This window comes from Biomphalaria glabrata, chromosome 7 (genome assembly GCF_947242115.1).
Source record: "Biomphalaria glabrata chromosome 7, xgBioGlab47.1, whole genome shotgun sequence".
NCBI lineage: Eukaryota > Metazoa > Mollusca > Gastropoda > Planorbidae > Biomphalaria > Biomphalaria glabrata.
The window spans coordinates 5,428,736-5,445,594 of NC_074717.1; the positions used below are offsets into that span (position 1 = coordinate 5,428,736).

The 16,859-nt window shown below is 34.8% G+C and overlaps 1 protein-coding gene across 1 annotated transcript; it reads left to right on the top strand.

The window, feature by feature from the left end:
* Positions 1-516: 516 nt before the first annotated feature.
* On the top strand, positions 517-16,859 carry LOC106070194 (piRNA biogenesis protein EXD1-like). Its single transcript, XM_056037072.1, has 12 exons — positions 517-679; positions 3,910-3,972; positions 4,532-4,574; positions 5,017-5,117; positions 6,104-6,183; positions 6,455-6,541; positions 7,694-7,798; positions 7,894-7,974; positions 10,389-10,517; positions 12,108-12,296; positions 12,913-13,054; positions 15,129-16,859. Exons 1-12 carry the CDS (start codon positions 565-567, stop codon positions 15,551-15,553), a joined length of 1,560 nt encoding a protein of 519 aa, XP_055893047.1. The 5' UTR covers positions 517-564; the 3' UTR covers positions 15,554-16,859.

Consider the following 16,859-nt stretch of genomic DNA (forward strand, 5'->3'; position numbering starts at 1 on the left):
GGGGTACGAAGAAAAAGTCATCCAAAGAAAAGCTGGCTGGATAACATAAAAGAAAGGATCGGCCTCTCTTTTGATATACTGCTTGGAACAACTGCTGACGGTAAAGTGGATGGATTTGGTTAACAAACTGTCACAGACCCACCCCTTTTCCACACACCCACACGACGAAAGTAAAGGGACAGAAGATAAATACACGCCACGACCCTCTTTATGACGTAGATCTAGATCTAATTCAGAGTTAATAAAGTTTGTTTTTTGTGTGTCTGTGTGCCAAAGAAATTAAATGCATTTTATTGAATACTTCACTTCTCCGTCGCTCCGTAATTTTACAACTCGAAGACAAGTCTTAAAAAGAGTTTAGATCTACCTAGATCTATTATAATCTATACTTTAGGTCTACGTTTTAAAAAAAAATATGCTGTGCGCTCCAGCACAAAATAATACCCAATGAGAAATTCTCTACAAACATAAATCTGGATACACATATGCAATATTGGTCACGCAAATTGCGGAGTGTGTTCGGTGTGTAGTTTTTCTTGTGAATGTGTTAAAATTTACATCAAAATGGCTGAATTGTGTGATTCACGACCAGTAATACTAACAGTAGGAAATGGCACAAAGTTTCACGGCATTCTTCATGCATTTGACGTTCATACAGGGAAAATCGTTTTAAAAAATGGTAAGTCAAAGATCAATTGTTAATAAACAAAAAACCCTGGCTGAAATCTCTAGAAATAATGCGACATTAGAATTAGAGCGCGAAGAGTCGGAAGAAGCATGACTGTTGCTGTGAAAAGACTATAGCCAAGATGAGATGATTCTGATTAGTCCTCTAAATGTACTTTTAATAGTTTATTAACTAATATCGATCTAGTTCCAAGTGCAACTCTTGTTTTTAAGTTATATACAAGGCTAGCATCAATTTCCCTTCCCTTCCATTTTAGCTTTTAAAGAAAGTAACATTAGTTAAAGTTTTGCATTTTCAGGCCAGATTTTAATGACTGGGCAATTCTGTGACCAAACGTAAGCTAGAGATAGAATTTTTTTTTATAACTATTGCAATTAGATTTTCTTTGCATTTATAGGAGCCTACTGTTATATAGGCTATTTACAATAAGTTTGGAATCCAAATTTACATAAAGAATGTTCATGAAATCTAGTTTGTAAAGTATTTTTTTTTTAATTGAAATAGTGTTTTGCAGAACATTTTAAGTGTTTTGTTTATGAGATAAGACTCTTTCTGGAGATTAAAATTGGCTGCAGGTTCTCTTCCTAACATCATGTGGTCTGAAAAAAAGTTCCCTCATCTGGGTCCTACGTTCTGAGCTCCAGAAATTAAATTCATACTCAAAAATGTACATCACTCTTTGGTTTGTATTTTTAAGGTTTGAAAGGAAATCAAAGTAAGAAGAGTGCATGTCAAAAAAAGTTTAAAGGTTAAAGTAAAAAGGGTTAGGACTCTCCAATATATTTAGTGTGTTTTTTTTCAATGTTTGTGTGAAATGCATTCTCCTGGCATCTTGATGGCACTATTCATCCTAGTAAAAAAAATGTACATGTCAAGTCAAGTGTAACAAATGAAGTAGTGGCTCTAGAAATATTATGCGAGGGACATTCCAGGTACATATAGTGCACATAGGTCTGTGATGGGCATGATCGTCGTAAGATCTTCATGTTTAGTTCTTCTTCTTCTAGCCAGCTTTATTGCTGCTGAGCTGTCAGCTCTTTTGCAGACTGTACCAAGGTAAAAAAGTGTGCTGTTTTCTTCAGTTGTTCAGCACTGCCGTACAGGGTGTTGGTTATGTTGGGCTGTAGTGGAAGTAGGGTCTGCCTAAGGAGGATTAGGAAGGGGAATTCAAAGAGGATATGGTTTACGGTTTCATAAGGGTGGGCGCAGTGTCTGCAAAGTGGGAGTTGTGTGGAGTGTATTTTGTTCAGATGGTAATTTTATAGTGGTGTGTGTCTTGTTCTTAGTTGGAAGATTGTAGATTGTACTTTGCGGGGGAGGAAGTTAATACTGTCCAGTTTGTTAGGCATAGTCATTTCTTTGTATATGGCTCTGCCTGTGTTTCCTGATGCCCATTGGTTGAGCCACTCCTCTTTGTGATTGTTGACTAGCATTGACCTTAGGGTGAGGTAGTGAACAGGTCTATCTGGTAGTTCATGTTTAGTAAGACCTCCTGTTGCAGATCTTTTTTTTTTTTTAACTGTCACTCAAAAACGGTCACCATAATTTTTCACAAAAGTTGTGAAAAATTCTACTGTTCAAACGTGAGAAAGTCAAGAATAATGACACTAGTGGAGGTATTTTAAAATGTTTTTTTTTTTTTCAAAAGAAGTTTTGTGTCTATCTTGTTGCAGACACTTTTCTTGAAAATAGTTAACATTTTAAAAGTCTTTAGAAGATGAAAAAAATGTCTCTTACTTAAAATATTGTAATTTTTTAAAACTTTGGTATAATGTCATTTTATTTGGTTTAATATTCAAACATGGATTTTAACTGCAATGAAAATATTTTGTTGTTCAAAAAAACATTAACCATCTTCCCCCTTCCCCTTGTTATAATGTCTCCAAGCCCCTCCCTCCCAGAGTGGACAACACTTTGATGGTATTGGTGGACACCACACACAATGAAGTAAAAGTAAAGTAAAGTTCCCCTTTCAGACGTTGTGGTCTATAGGGCAGATGATGTAAAGGTCATCTGATTCTGTGGCCTACGGTTAACAAGGGTGTCATGTGACCAGCACAACGACCAACCGCCTTTACTTTTCCCTAACTAATGTCAGGTACCCATTAGAGCTGTGTGGACTCAGAGGCGCCCAAATATCCCGGAATTAATTATCCCAGTCTTCACCAGGATTCGAACCCCGGTCCCCGGTTCGGAAGCCAAGCGCTTTACCACTCAGCCACCGTGCAATGAAGTGGTTACAAATATTTATCTCCCTAACCAAAAAGGAAATTTAAAAAAATAAAAAAAATATAGAAATCCAAGTGATATCATTGAGCTCAGTAAGATTATTGTAAGAATTAAAGTTTTTTGTTTCAAGTGTTTTGGATGCTCCTTCAGATTCTGAAGATACCTATATCATAGCCCAAACCTCCTACAGGATGACAGGGGATGGCAGTGGGCAGGGTTTGAACTCTAGACCTTCATAACCACCGAATGTCAGTCCAGAATGCATACCATGTGAACAGGCAGCCATCCAACAATTAAGATTTATATTCATAAGGTTTGAAAGGAAATCAAAGAAAGTGTTTGTCAGAGCTACTGTAACAAAATAAAAAAAACAATTTTACTAAGCTGAATGGGCACAGAATGAAGAATAGAAGAGGGAAATAGTGTTTTTTTTTATCTAAGAAGTCAGTTGTTCTGAGACAAGTTGTCTGATTAAGATGGCTTCCTGGTCATGAAATATATACTGTGGAGTGTGGTCAAATCTCGCTTACTGTCATCCTAAGAAATCATTCATGAGGTTTGTAGGGAGATGTCCAATTTGTGAGTAATTCACTGTTTTAAAGCTGTAATCTTAAGTGTGACACCCTTTGCATAGATTGATATGAACCAGTGTTCTTTATGTATCTTTTTACAGCTTTTAAATTAAAGTGATCCATAAATAAAGCATTATAATATATTATTATAACTGTTCAATCATATCATCTATCAAAGTGTAATAATACTGTACAGTAATAATACTGGTATTATTAAAGCATAATAATATTGTACAATAATAATATTATTTAAGCCTAGTAATAATATAATGTTGCAAAATAATAATATAATATTGCAAAATAATAATATAATATTGCAAAATAATAATATTTATTTATGTTGAATAATATTATGCTTCAATAATATTATTAAAGCAAAATAATATTGTACTAAAAAAAAATATTTCTATCAACATCTAGTTAAAACTGATGGTGCCAAACTCCTAGGACCTATTCACATGTACCTTTCTGACCTGATTGATTGTAAGTAAAATCAGTTGCTAGTAATTTAAGACATTCCACTTGCTGTCTGGTGTCCTGGTGATGGTGATGGGTGTGTGTGTGGTATTTAACTATCCAAAATTATTGACTGCAGACTATGGCTAGTTATATTACTTAGCAATAATCTTTAATATTTTTTAGTCAAGCTTTATTTTTGTTTACTATGTATGTATGTATGGCTCCCTCTGTCTCAAAAAGAGGAATGGATATGCCCAGATGAATTACTGGTGTTTCTTCTCCTTGAATGGAGACAGAATCTGCTGTGACCAAACAAGCTGATTCCAGAAAGGCAAACTTTGTCACAGCCTATGCATGAGAATGCGTCTGCTGGCCTGCTCTTTGCTATAAGAGTTCATTAACTTCATATTATAATTAAATTATAGTTATAAGCTAATAAAAAAAGTATACTTTGGTAAAATCTCATTATTAAATTGTTGTTCATAAAATTATTTCTGTTTTAGTATTTGGTATTATGACTATTAATATAAACAAATAAAATATTAACAAAACATATACTAATATTTTTTTCTTTTTTAAATAGTTCAGTATGTTGATACAAATGATGATGGAACCGTCTCATTCAGGTACAGTTTTTTTGTTTTTTTTGATTAAAAATGAACATGCCATTGAAATAGCTGTCTAAGAAATTCTTAATTATTCTAAATATTCATTCTTTATTAATAATAAATATTCTTTTGAGAGAATAGTTCCACTTTCAGACCTTACGCTGTAGTCCATATGATGTTAAAGTCAACTGTTTCTGTGGCCCACAGTTAACGAGATTGTCATGTGGCCAGCACAATGAGTGACCACCTTTACTTTCCCCAGCGAATGTGAAGTACCATTTAAAGCTGGGTGGACTCAGGCCCCCAAAGATCCCAAAATTAAAATCCCAGGACCCCGGTTCAGAAGCCTAGCACTGTACTGCTCAGAAACCTTACCTCCTTGTGGATTGTTTTCAACTTAATGTGCAGAATTTTCATTATTTAAGCCTCCCAATATTTTGTTTTGTTTCTCTCCAACTAGCAAGCAGAATTTGCTGTTTTTAAAGTGTACCAAGTCCTGTGCTAAAACATCTCAGGCAGACGTCATGTCCCAAAATTCTCTCAACTGGTCAACTGACTCAGGTATTCTGCCCGTCTGCTACTGGTATCTCTTTACAGCACTATTTAAACCATCTAGCATTTATAAAGCTAAGTGCTACTTTATTTTACATGGGATAAAAACAGAGAGTGTGTAAAGGCATGCTAGACATGTTAATGAGGATGGAAGCATTTTAAATTGATATTTAGGGTGTCACAAATATTATAAACAATCAGAAACAGTTTATTTATTCTCAAGCTGTGATTCTTGATCTTTAACATCAGAAATGTTTTAATATAAGTAAAAATAAATTATCAATTCTACAATCAGCAGGAATGAATTTAATAATTAGATTTCTTCAAATGTTCTGGGGTCTAGCTTTTCTTTTTTTTTTTTTTTACTTGGAATTTCAAATTACCCTGACCTAGAAACATTTTGAGTGTAAATAATCAAGTGATTTTCCTACAAAGACAAATTAAAATTGGCAAATTAAAATTGACTCCCAGTTTGTAAAAATAATTCCTGTGTCATATGACTACTAAGTAAGCCCATTACATTGCTTTCAAAATGGCAGGATGATTTTGGCACATTCTCTTTAAATCACCCTGTATTTGTGAAATCTCAGTTAAAGTTTTCTGGTCAGTGTGTTTTAAATCTTTGTAAAGATTTTTTTTTGTTTCATATCATTTATCATTAAAGAACAATGGTGCATGTAATAGTAAATGCACCACTAGATATCCCTGTAGAGCATAGTGACTTAGTAAAATATCCCTGTAAAGCATAGTGACTTAGTAAAATATCCCTTTAGAGCATAGTGACTTAGTGAAATATCCCTGTAGAGCATAGTGATGTAGTAAAATATCCCTTAAGAGCATAGTGACTTAGTAAAATATCCCTTTAGAGCATAGTGATTTAGTAAAATATCCATGTAGAGCATAGTAATGTAGTAAAATATCCCTGTAAAGCATAGTGACTTAGTAAAATATCCCTGTAGAGCATAGTGACATTATTCATTTCTACTGTATTATAGATGCAGACGATAGCAAGCCTTCAACCCTGAAAGAAAATGTTCAGCTGATAGACACAATCTCTGATGCCTACTTTCAAGGGGTTAGTCTTGACTTGAAAGATTTTATTTTTTAGATGTTCTAATTTAAAAACAAATGTAGCAAAGCAAACTAACAAATAATATTTTGAGACAGTCAATTTACTACCACAATGACAAATACATTCTGTCATAACTCACGACACATTTATAAAGATATGTAAATTTTGTCCTAACGCACTTAATGCACAACTATAAAGATATGTAAATTCTGTCACCAACTCACTGAACTATAAATCTCTACACATAACATGCTTTTGTTTTTAACCCTTACAGTTGAAGCACATCAACAGCCAGACAGTTATTGGTGTCACAGTTGATGGCAACAACATTGGACGACTTGGAACATTATCTCTGATTGAGGTCAGTGGCTGATTGCTTATACTATTATAAATGTCTTGAATTTATATCAGTGCATGTCTTCATCTAATATTTCTTGCCTTTCTGGTATAGAAGTAAAGTTAAGTACTCCTTTCAGACCTTGTGATCTCTAAGGCTGATGATGCAAAGGTCATCCAATGTTAGGTACCCATTAGAGTTGGGTGGACTCCTTGAAATCCCGTAATTAAAAATTCTAGTCTTCACCAAGATTTGAACCCAGAACCCCTTGGTTTGGAAGCCAAGTTCTTTACCACCCAGCCACCATGCCCCTTTTGGTATGTAAGACATTGCTAGAACTTTCTAAAGTTTTGCAATAAAAACAAGAAGTGATAAAAATATTTGCACAATCAGAGTAAAGAAGACTGAAAGATTAGACAGTGGGCTGTTCATTGTTAGACTGATTGATAAGACAAGTATCTGTTTACTGTTGAACTCTAAATGAAGAGACAGTGGGCTTTAACTTTTGGATCAGCATAGGAAAAAAAAGGGGAAAATTTGGTCAACTTAATGTCCTGAATAAACATTTCTGTCTCCAACTCAAGAAAACATTAAGAAACTGGAACAGACACAAAATGGAGCAGTGAGATTCATAACAAACGAATATTCACATTTTACTAGAGTAACCCCTTTAGTAAAATCACTAAATTTAGAAAGCCTTCAGGATAGAAGACTCAAAAGTAAAGTAGCAATTATACATAAAATACTGAACCATAATCTTCAAATACAAAAAAACAATCTAATAAAATACTCTGAAAGACACAAAGATAACGGCACATTCTTCGTTCCGTATGCTAGGATAAATTTGTACAAATGCTGCTTCTTCCCTAGCACTATTAGAGCATGGAATGGTTTGCCTGAGCTAGCCAGGAAAACCAGTGACTTGGCAGAATTTAGGCCATTGGTTAATATGCATGACTGAATGCTGCATGATGTGTAGGACGTAATCATCTTCTATTTTGAAGTATCGTCTGTATCATATAAGATAAGAAGGATTTGGGGCTTGCTACAAAGCTGTACAAAATCATACTCTGTGCCACTGAAACATCTTTACCACTGAAACATCTTTACCACTGAAACATCTTTCTCTGTACATGTACTGGTCACTTTCCTTTTTTTTTTTTTTTTTTTATTTAGATTGCAACAGACACAAAAATCTACATCTTTGATATGCTGGTCATGAAAAGTGAAGCTTTTGATGCCGGACTGAGAGAGATTTTTGAGAATGAAAACATAAAGAAGGTTTTTTTTCTTACTTCTTTTTTAGCCCTTATTATCTATTTTAAGATTACATTGGGAGCTAATGAACTGAAAAGTTGTTCTTTTCCATTGGGCAGATCATCCATGATTGTAGATTTATTGCTGATATGTTGAGGCATCAATACAGCACAGAGATGAAAAATGTTTTCGATACTCAGGTGAAAATGTATTTTTTTCCTTTCAGTTGTATGGAGTATAGAAGAGAAACTAAATGTTTGCATGTGTATGGGGCAGAAGGTGGAGGCCAGAAGTGGCTATTTTCTTCTGAGAAATGTTTGTCTGTGTGTGTGTGGGGGAGAAGTGGCCTTTTTTCTTCTGAGAAATGTTTGTCTGTGTGAGATGTGGGAGAGAAGTGGCCTTTTTTCTTCTGAGAAATGTTTGCCTGTGTCAGTGTGGGGGAGAGAAGTGGCAATTTTCTTCTGAGAAATGTTTACCTGTGTCTGTGTGGGGGAGAGAAGTGGCCTTTTTTCTTCTGAGAAATGTTTGCCTGTGTCAGTGTGGGGGAGAGAAGTGGCAATTTTCTTCTGAGAAATGTTTGCCTGTGTGAGTGTGGGGGAGAAGTGGCCTTTTTTTAAAAAGAAGTTTTGGATGTTCCTTAAGAATTTAAGATTATCATAGCCCTAACCCCTCAGTACATATTACATCATAGCCCAAACCCCTTGGTACATATTATTACTTCGTAGCTCAAAGCTCATGTTTGAATTGGGGACCATTGAAATGACAGTCCAAGGGACCAGGCAGCTTGTAGGGTTGGATGTAGATGTCTATGTTAAATGAGGGGTGGGGGGCATAAGTGGCTTTTTTTTTTAATTAAAAGGCGACCACCTCCTATTTAAGAAATTTTCTGTAGATGAAATGGCACCTTAAACTTCAATGGTGGTATTAAAATAAAACAACCCTTGAACTAGTGCAACTTCAGTTAATTGAAATGTGGTCATGTGATAAGCAGTTCTCAGGGCTGGTAACCACACACCTATGTTATAAGATATGGGAAAAGAACCAAACCCAAATGATCTGAACACGAACCTTACTTAGGACTGAACTGAATCGGAACCTCAACAACAACCGAACCAAACCAAAACTTAAAACCTGATCACTATGAAACCAAAGACTAATTCTTACCCTAACCAAACTAAATCAAGACTTGCAATATTGCTCAATTTACAATTTTGCACATTCCTAAAATACATGTCATATCACATTAACAATTATTGTCTTATAAGCAAGTGTATTGGATTATTTGATTTTACTGGGTCTAAAACTGGCATAGCATTAAAAGCAAAGACAACTGAAATTCTTAAAGATTCTCTTCCTGAGACTATGAAGAGTGACAGTTTGATGTTTGATAATGAAAGTATATCAAGTTGATTTATCACATTGATGTTAGAATTAGCTGTACAGGCCCTAATCTGAAATTAGCAGTTGAAAAGTCTAAAAAATTTAATTTATTTTATTGAGATGCATAAGACAGTAGACAAAATTAGGTCTTCTTCAACACTGTCAGATAATGCAAATAATTACAGTTTTGGTGAATTTGGTTTGACAGCCTCTTCTTAAATGAGTAAAGTTGACCCTGAATCATTTAATATACTAGCAGACATTAAGACAGCCGTGACTCATTTGTCTAATGTTGATAGTAATCACATGAGACATGAACTTGGAAAATATTTGCCACTTCTCTTGACTGACTGATGTCTTGCAAATTTTGAATGAGAATGATTTTTTAACATTCTGGCGAAGGCAATTATCGCTAAAATATTGTCAGGTATACCTGCCAGAAATACTGCCAGCTAAAAGGTATTTTTAGTGTGTGGCAAAACATTGAGCAATCTTTGGGCTAAGTTAAACCAGAAACATTTAGAAAGGCTGACATTTCTCAAATACATAATGCAGCCATGATGGTTAAACTGACATTGTGCTTATTATAGTAACCATTTTGTAAAATGTTTTACATGTTTTGGATGTTCCTTCAGAGTTGAAGATAGTTTACTTCCTAGTCCAAACCTCCCGCAGGACGACGGGAGATGGGAGCGGGCAGGGCTTGAACCCTCGACCGTCGATAAATCTGAACGACAGTCCAGCGCGCAAACCGCACGACCAGGCAGCCATCCATTCTTTGTTCAGAGTTAGATCACATTAACTGCAGTTTGTAACTTAAATGTTTGAAGAATGTAATAGCTAGCTTGTTACACATTATTTGTGTTTGATCTTTATTGAAAGTTTGAAGTTCAAGAGTTTCAACTAAAAATTGATGTAATTAGTTTGAGCTATTAACTAATTTCATAACAGGACCAAACTCTAACCCAAACTTTAGATCTGACCCAACTGAACAAAACCTAAACCAGACTCATTATCAAACTGAACAAATACCAAACCATTCTCATTATCGAACTGAACCAAACTCAAGCTTAAATATAAGTGCACCAAACCTGAACTTTATAAGATAGGTTTGATTTCCATCTCAACATGTCCTGCTTTCTCCGATATTGTGTGAAATAAGTGTAGAGGTTGGCAGTAAAAAGTGGACTGTACAAAATGTTTGACTATGCAATTAATCTTTTATGTTTTACAGGTGGCTAAGGCATTTACTGTCAAGAGTGTTGGGCTGAGTAGGTATGTGCAGAACTTGACCAACTGCCTCAGGGGCCAACTTTGTTTAACTGATGACCAGGTCTTTAAAGTCCAGGATTATGAATATAAGGTTCAAATATGTATTTATTTCATTTTATTTTGCAGTTGCATTTAATATATTATCAGCGGTATGCAAAACTTCATGGGTTTAATTCATTTCTGTTCACTTCTAACGCATACTCAAAAAAGAAACACTTGTAACATCTGGTCAGTCATGGTTAGAGATTTCTTAACCACTGGATCTGGACTGTCATGGAAATGCCAGGATGATACATGGAACCTGCCACAGCTCGCTTTCTGAAACAAACTCTCACATTCAATAGCCTAACCACTTGTTGCCAAGAGATAAGCTAGCTGACTCTTTCATCCCTACAAACTTTTCTCCTGGCTATTGGTTTTGTATGTTCTCTCAAAGTTACACTTAATGATAATTTTGCCAAAGCCTCAACTTTTTGATTGGTTCATCTTATAAATCTTATAAATTGAAAGAATGTTATTAGCTTTTGTGACATTTCAATGTATCAATGGCTTGCTTACATGATAGAAAATGAATGTTCTTGTATGTGCTAGAGATGGATAAAATCTTTTATGCTATCAGGATTGCATTGGAGACACATATTTTTTGTATTGCTTTTACAGGGTCTGTTCTTTGATTCTAGATCATTAAACCCAAATTCAAGATATTAGCATCAAAACATAACAGTGATTATCATTTTCTGATGCTTGTATCATGATTGCATGTTTCCAAATCTATTGTGCAGCACATCTTAGACAAGTTCTCAGGCAATTTTTGGTCTCACTGTCAGTACACAAAATAATTCAACTCATATTTCTTCACTTTAATGTATGATCTCATGGACTACATTCACTTGCAGGATATTGAGCAATTTTTTTTGTTAGTCTGAAGGAAAGAGAGGACACTGAATATAGCTTTCCAGTTGATGTAGTGTATGTATTTGTCACAAACTGCTTCTACATGACTGCTTTAGGGTGTTGGTGTGAGTAAGGATGTAATCACTGCACACTTGTCCAATCACTTGCTGACATTAAAACTTATATTGGTTGAGGTGCGCATTGGTCTCAACCTGATGAAATAAATGAGAAACGAGCAGAATGTCAATAGGTTTCAATGCACCCAAAATAAGTGATCACATAGATCAAACAGAAGAATGCATAGTCTAATGGCTCAATGAAATAGTCATACATCAACTAAAACTGTCACCCTTTCCTCCATTATGTCTTCACGAAAAATCTAGAGGATTTCTTTTATACTTTTGCTATCCAGTTTACCTAGTACATGAAAAATACAGTAAGGCTCAAATGTTGTGTGAATCTATAAATTTAAACATTACTGTATCAATCTGACATTCACTCAGTCATAACTGTAATGCCCTGGCCCAGATCAAAATTGTACAAACAAAAATAGTCTAAAGCAGTGTTTCCCAAACTGTGTTCCGCAGAACCCTAGTGTTCTGCGAGGTCTGAATAGGTGTTCCATGAACTACTGGAATAATTAACAAGTAGGCCTCCTCGTGAATTAATCTCTCTAAAAAAAATTAGAAAAGTGTTCCGCTAAATACTCAGAATGTGCGAAGTGTTCCTTTAAGGAAAAAGTTTGGGAAACACTGGTCTAAAGTTTTCAAACTATTTTTTTGTTCAGGACTACGAGAAATTAATTCTAGAAAGGCCTCTCTCAGACAAGTTGTTGAACGATGTTAGCACTAATGTTGGCCACATGATTAGACTTTATAGAGTTCTACTGGAGAAGATGTTAGATGAATATACCACTGCTGTGGACATCTATATGAATTACATTGACTACATGGAGGGCGATGTAGACAAGTGTAGAGTAAGTGTCATTCATCTCATGTTTTAATACTCTTTATTAAGACCAAACATGTCAAAAACAAAATTGAGACAAAAGTAACTGCATTTTTTTTTTCTCGATATCATGCGACTTGTTAATCTATTTGTAAAGATTACAGACTTTTTGAGGACATTGTCAAGGCTAAATTTTAATAGAACCTAACTTTTTAAACAGATTAATTAGAACCTAACTTTTTAAACTCACTAGCATTTTTAAATTACGTTGGAGCAGCCTGCACAGATCATTAGCTGCTATTGATTTTTTTTCTTTTAGGCTTGACCTCATCCTTAGTTCAGGTAGACAAACCAAATATTTAAAGGGAATTGTCCCAGCACTCAAACCATTTTTCCATTTCTACTTTTGTATTGTTGCCAGAGCATGATGGGAACTCCTAGCTTGCTCGGTAGGTGGTGTTAGCGCTTCCTAGTGTGCCAAGGAGTCTGCGATGGAGTTACCAGTCACACCTATGTGTGTCCGTACCCACTGCATTATTACCAAGGTGCCATAGCAATGGAGCCATAATGACCGTGTTGATTTAGGTTGGGGGAACATGGTCCATGGCTTTGGTTTATTAATATTTTTTTTTGTTTCTGTCCAGAGGTTTGGACATCTGTTTCCAGAAATTTTTGGGGAATTGAACAAATGGCTGTACCAAGCCAAGTCCTCCTTGAAACAAAAGGATCTATTGTGTAGGAAAAGTCAGACTAGAGAGAGTGCTGAAAGCAGTGAAACAGTATTAGGTTAGTGTTTAGTTATGACTTGTGTATATGTTTTAGATATATGTATGTTATGCTCAATTTTGGAGCAGACAACTTCAAAACCTTGTTTGGTTATTTTGACCCTGGGATAATACTGGGCTTTATCCAGGAGGTGGGGTTGACAACGAAAATTTGATTTGAGATTGGGCTAAGTAATTTTAAATATATACATATTTACCACATATTTTTATTAAGTTATATAAATTTGTACTATTTGAGCTATGAATGGATCTTGTTTTTAATAAATTAGCTGCATAACATTTAGCTCTTGAGCTATAAAGGGGAAATTAGTCCTTGTGGGATTATGGGCAGGACATGGTCTAAATTGTGCTGCTGTGACAAAAAAAAATAATTAAATGTTATGCATGTTTGTATGTGTTCTTTATATGAGAGAGAGAGAGGCAAGTGTTTATTATAGTCAACATAGTTAAGTTACTAACAAAAAGACTCATTGTGAAGAAAGCCACTTAAAGTCACTGACATGAAAAAGTCATTGAATAACATGCCCCAAAGGAAGGAGTTAAAAAAATATTTTTTTTAAACATAAATGAATTTTACAATAAATTTGCTAGTTAAAATAAGTCACTCTATTGGTAGTTTGTAAACTCATTGAAATAGAAGCATCCCTAAATCACATCCTGTTAGTTAAATCCCTAATTATCCCTGAGATGTTGAGTGGCTACATACCAAGTTGGCTTATTCAGATCCTCAAGCTGTGTAGTGTTTGCTGAGCGCCTTAAGTAGCACAGATACCTATTCGTCCACTAAAGAGATTGGAACATATGGCACTGAGTATGCTAGAGCTCAACAGACTTCTAGAGCTCAACAGACTTCTAGAGCTCAACAGACTGCTAGAGCTCAACAGACTTCTAGAGCTCAACAGACTGCTAGAGTGCAAAAGACTTACTATAAAAAATCTAAAAAAATTCAAATCCTTTATTCACTATTTTGATTAAAAAAAAAACAACTAACATAAAGAAATCTGTTTTAGACTTTTTAAAAAATCTATGACTGGCAATGTTTACAAAAATAATCTACACTCTCGATCTCTATGGCTAGCAGCTGACCACCCTCATTGAATGCTATGGTCACTGAAAAGGATTTCTCTGAGCAGACAGGTGTGAACCATGGGCTATTCAAGTCCAGTTCTTTATAAGGGTCTTGTCCCCTACCTATGAGACTGGGTCAGTTCACAGCAGTCTGTCACCACATGGGTCTAATTCAAACTGCTTATATCTTTACAAATCTACCTAACTTCTTTGATTTCGGAATCACTGCCACAAATGGTACATTTCTTGTTCCATAAGCTAGGACAAATTAGTACAAGTGCTCCTTCCCTAGTGCCATCATGGCATGTAACATCAGCCCGGAAAACCGATGACTCGGTCTCTAACATGCCTGAGTAGATAAACGCATAGAAATGCATTAATTACCTTCTTTTTGTTGGAATGTTCTATAATTTAGAAAATACTATTAAAAAACCTCACACCTGCCAACCATCTTTACTTTCCTCCCTTGTACTTTGTAACAAACTGTCCCCCGTCACTCCCTAACTTCCCACATGATTTCAATTAACCCTCAACATTCGACTGAAGAACCTTACACTTCCAAGTTATTTACTTTTTTAAGATCAGAATAGCAATTTTATTTGGCCTGGTTCAAATAAATCTGATTTAAGCTTTACTGATTTATATTTAAAGCTTTACTGATTTATATTTTAAGCTTTACTGATTTATGTTTAAAGCTTTACTGATTTATATTTAAAGCTTTACTGATTTATATTTTAAGCTTTACTGATTTATATTTTAAGCTTTACTGATTCATATTTTAAGCTTTACTGATTTATATTTAAAGCTTTACTGATTTATATTTTAAGCTTTACTGATTCATATTTTAAGCTTTACTGATTTATATTTTAAGCTTTACTGATTTATATTTTAAGCTTTACTGATTTAAATTTTAAGCGTTACTGATTTAAATTTTAAGCGTTACTGATTTAAATTTTAAGCGTTACTGATTTAAATTTTAAGCTTTACTGATGTTATGTTACCTAAAGGTGATAGTTCAGGATCCTCTTCATGTAAAGATTGTCAGGACAGTGCTACAGATGTAGTCAGTGAAGTTGTCATTGATTCAGTGATTAGTCCTGACATGGTAGAGCTAAATGAAACCTCCAGCAATAGACCTGATGTCCTACACATGAATGTGACCTTGAGTAGCCAGCAGAAGAGACCTGATGTCTTAGACTTGGGGATGACCCAAACTAGTCAACAAGATGCTAGCCATGAGGACACCACCAGCAGCAGCAACAGTCTTGGTGTCCATGACCTGGAGGGCACTCCTAGTAGCCAGGACAGTCTGGATCTGCATATTTCAGAGGAGACTCCCTGCAGCAACAATACCACTTCTGATGCCTTGGTCTTAGAGGATACCGCAAGTCAACAAAGCAGACACCCAGATATGATTCTAGACTTAGAATAATAAGACATTTATTTGATTTTAAAGATTAAAAAATGTGGAATAGGACCCTAATATCTGGATGCTTGTTTGGTATTAGGAATAAACTTCAATCTACTATAATGTAATGCTAACTTTTAACACAAAACATAGAAGAAAAAAAATTAAACACATGATAAAGTTTGGGTCTTTAAAGTTTTATTTTTACAATAAGCTTCACATAATCAATTATTTCAGTATCCTAAGAGCATTTTATATTTTGTTAAAAATAGTTCAATAACTTGCTGGCCCTGAAATGTATTTATTCCAAAGTGGATTGGATATTTTTTTAGATTTTACAAATCATTTCTTTACATTGTCTCTCCAAGAGCAACAAAAAAAAAATCTATTTTTGTAAGAGATGTACTATACCTGGTTCTAGTAGTGAGCATGTTGATCTGATAGCATTTTAATTTCTTATGTTTTTATTGAATTGATGAAATGACTACTAGGAACTTACGCTTGCAATTTTTAAAATTGATATCCTTATTAAGAGTGTGATGTTTTGAGGATCTCACTGCTAATTTTATGATATTTTGATCTCATTGTTAATTTTCTGATGTTATGATGATCTTATTGATAACTTTGTGATGCTCTGATGATATTATTGCTAATTATATGATGTTTTGATGATGTCATAAAGCACATATTATTTTATATGTTTTTTTTTTTTAAACTTTAATCGCAGTTTCTTACATTGTTTTGGTACAGTGAGCTAGAAACTGTCATGTCTTAAATACCAAGCATTTGAATTCATTCCAGTCATTGATTCAGTAGCACGTAAATCATTAAAGAAAAGTTTTGTTTCGTGTGTATGTAAATGAACCTTTTGGTCGTAGCACAATGCATCATGGGGGGGGGGGGTCTCTTGCAGACATGGCCTTGACATTGTGTGCAGAAGTGAAGGGGCTCATTTATTTAATAGCCTGATGGGAGCTGGTTGAAACTAATTGTGGACATTCATGTCTTCAAATGGTTCCAGCTTCACTTTTGCCTGGCTCTTTTTTTTTTTTTGCCCTCAGGAATTTTCACATATGCTCCATATTTCTTTAGTTTGCTGAACGCCAGCAGCCATTGTTTTGAAAACATTTTGTGTACATAGACCTGCTGATAGTTTATAGATACGCTTTCCTTTCTTTTAATGTTTGGATTTTGAACTTTTTTGTTCATGTTCTTCCTGTGCTGCCTACTATTATTACCTCATAACGGCTTTACGGTGCCAATTTGTTGATAGCATGACCAAGTAAATATGTTTAATTATTGTTTTAAAATTGGTTAGTAAAAGTTACAA

Bases quoted from the DNA above. Each gene is read 5' to 3' on its own strand.
- LOC106070194 (XM_056037072.1), top strand. From the start codon at position 565: ATGGCTGAATTGTGTGATTCACGACCAGTAATACTAACAGTAGGAAAT. The intron at 5,118-6,103 runs GTATTCTGCCCG...ACTGTATTATAG, and splicing joins CAACTGGTCAACTGACTCAG to ATGCAGACGATAGCAAGCCT. The intron at 7,799-7,893 runs GTTTTTTTTCTT...TCCATTGGGCAG, and splicing joins AGAATGAAAACATAAAGAAG to ATCATCCATGATTGTAGATT.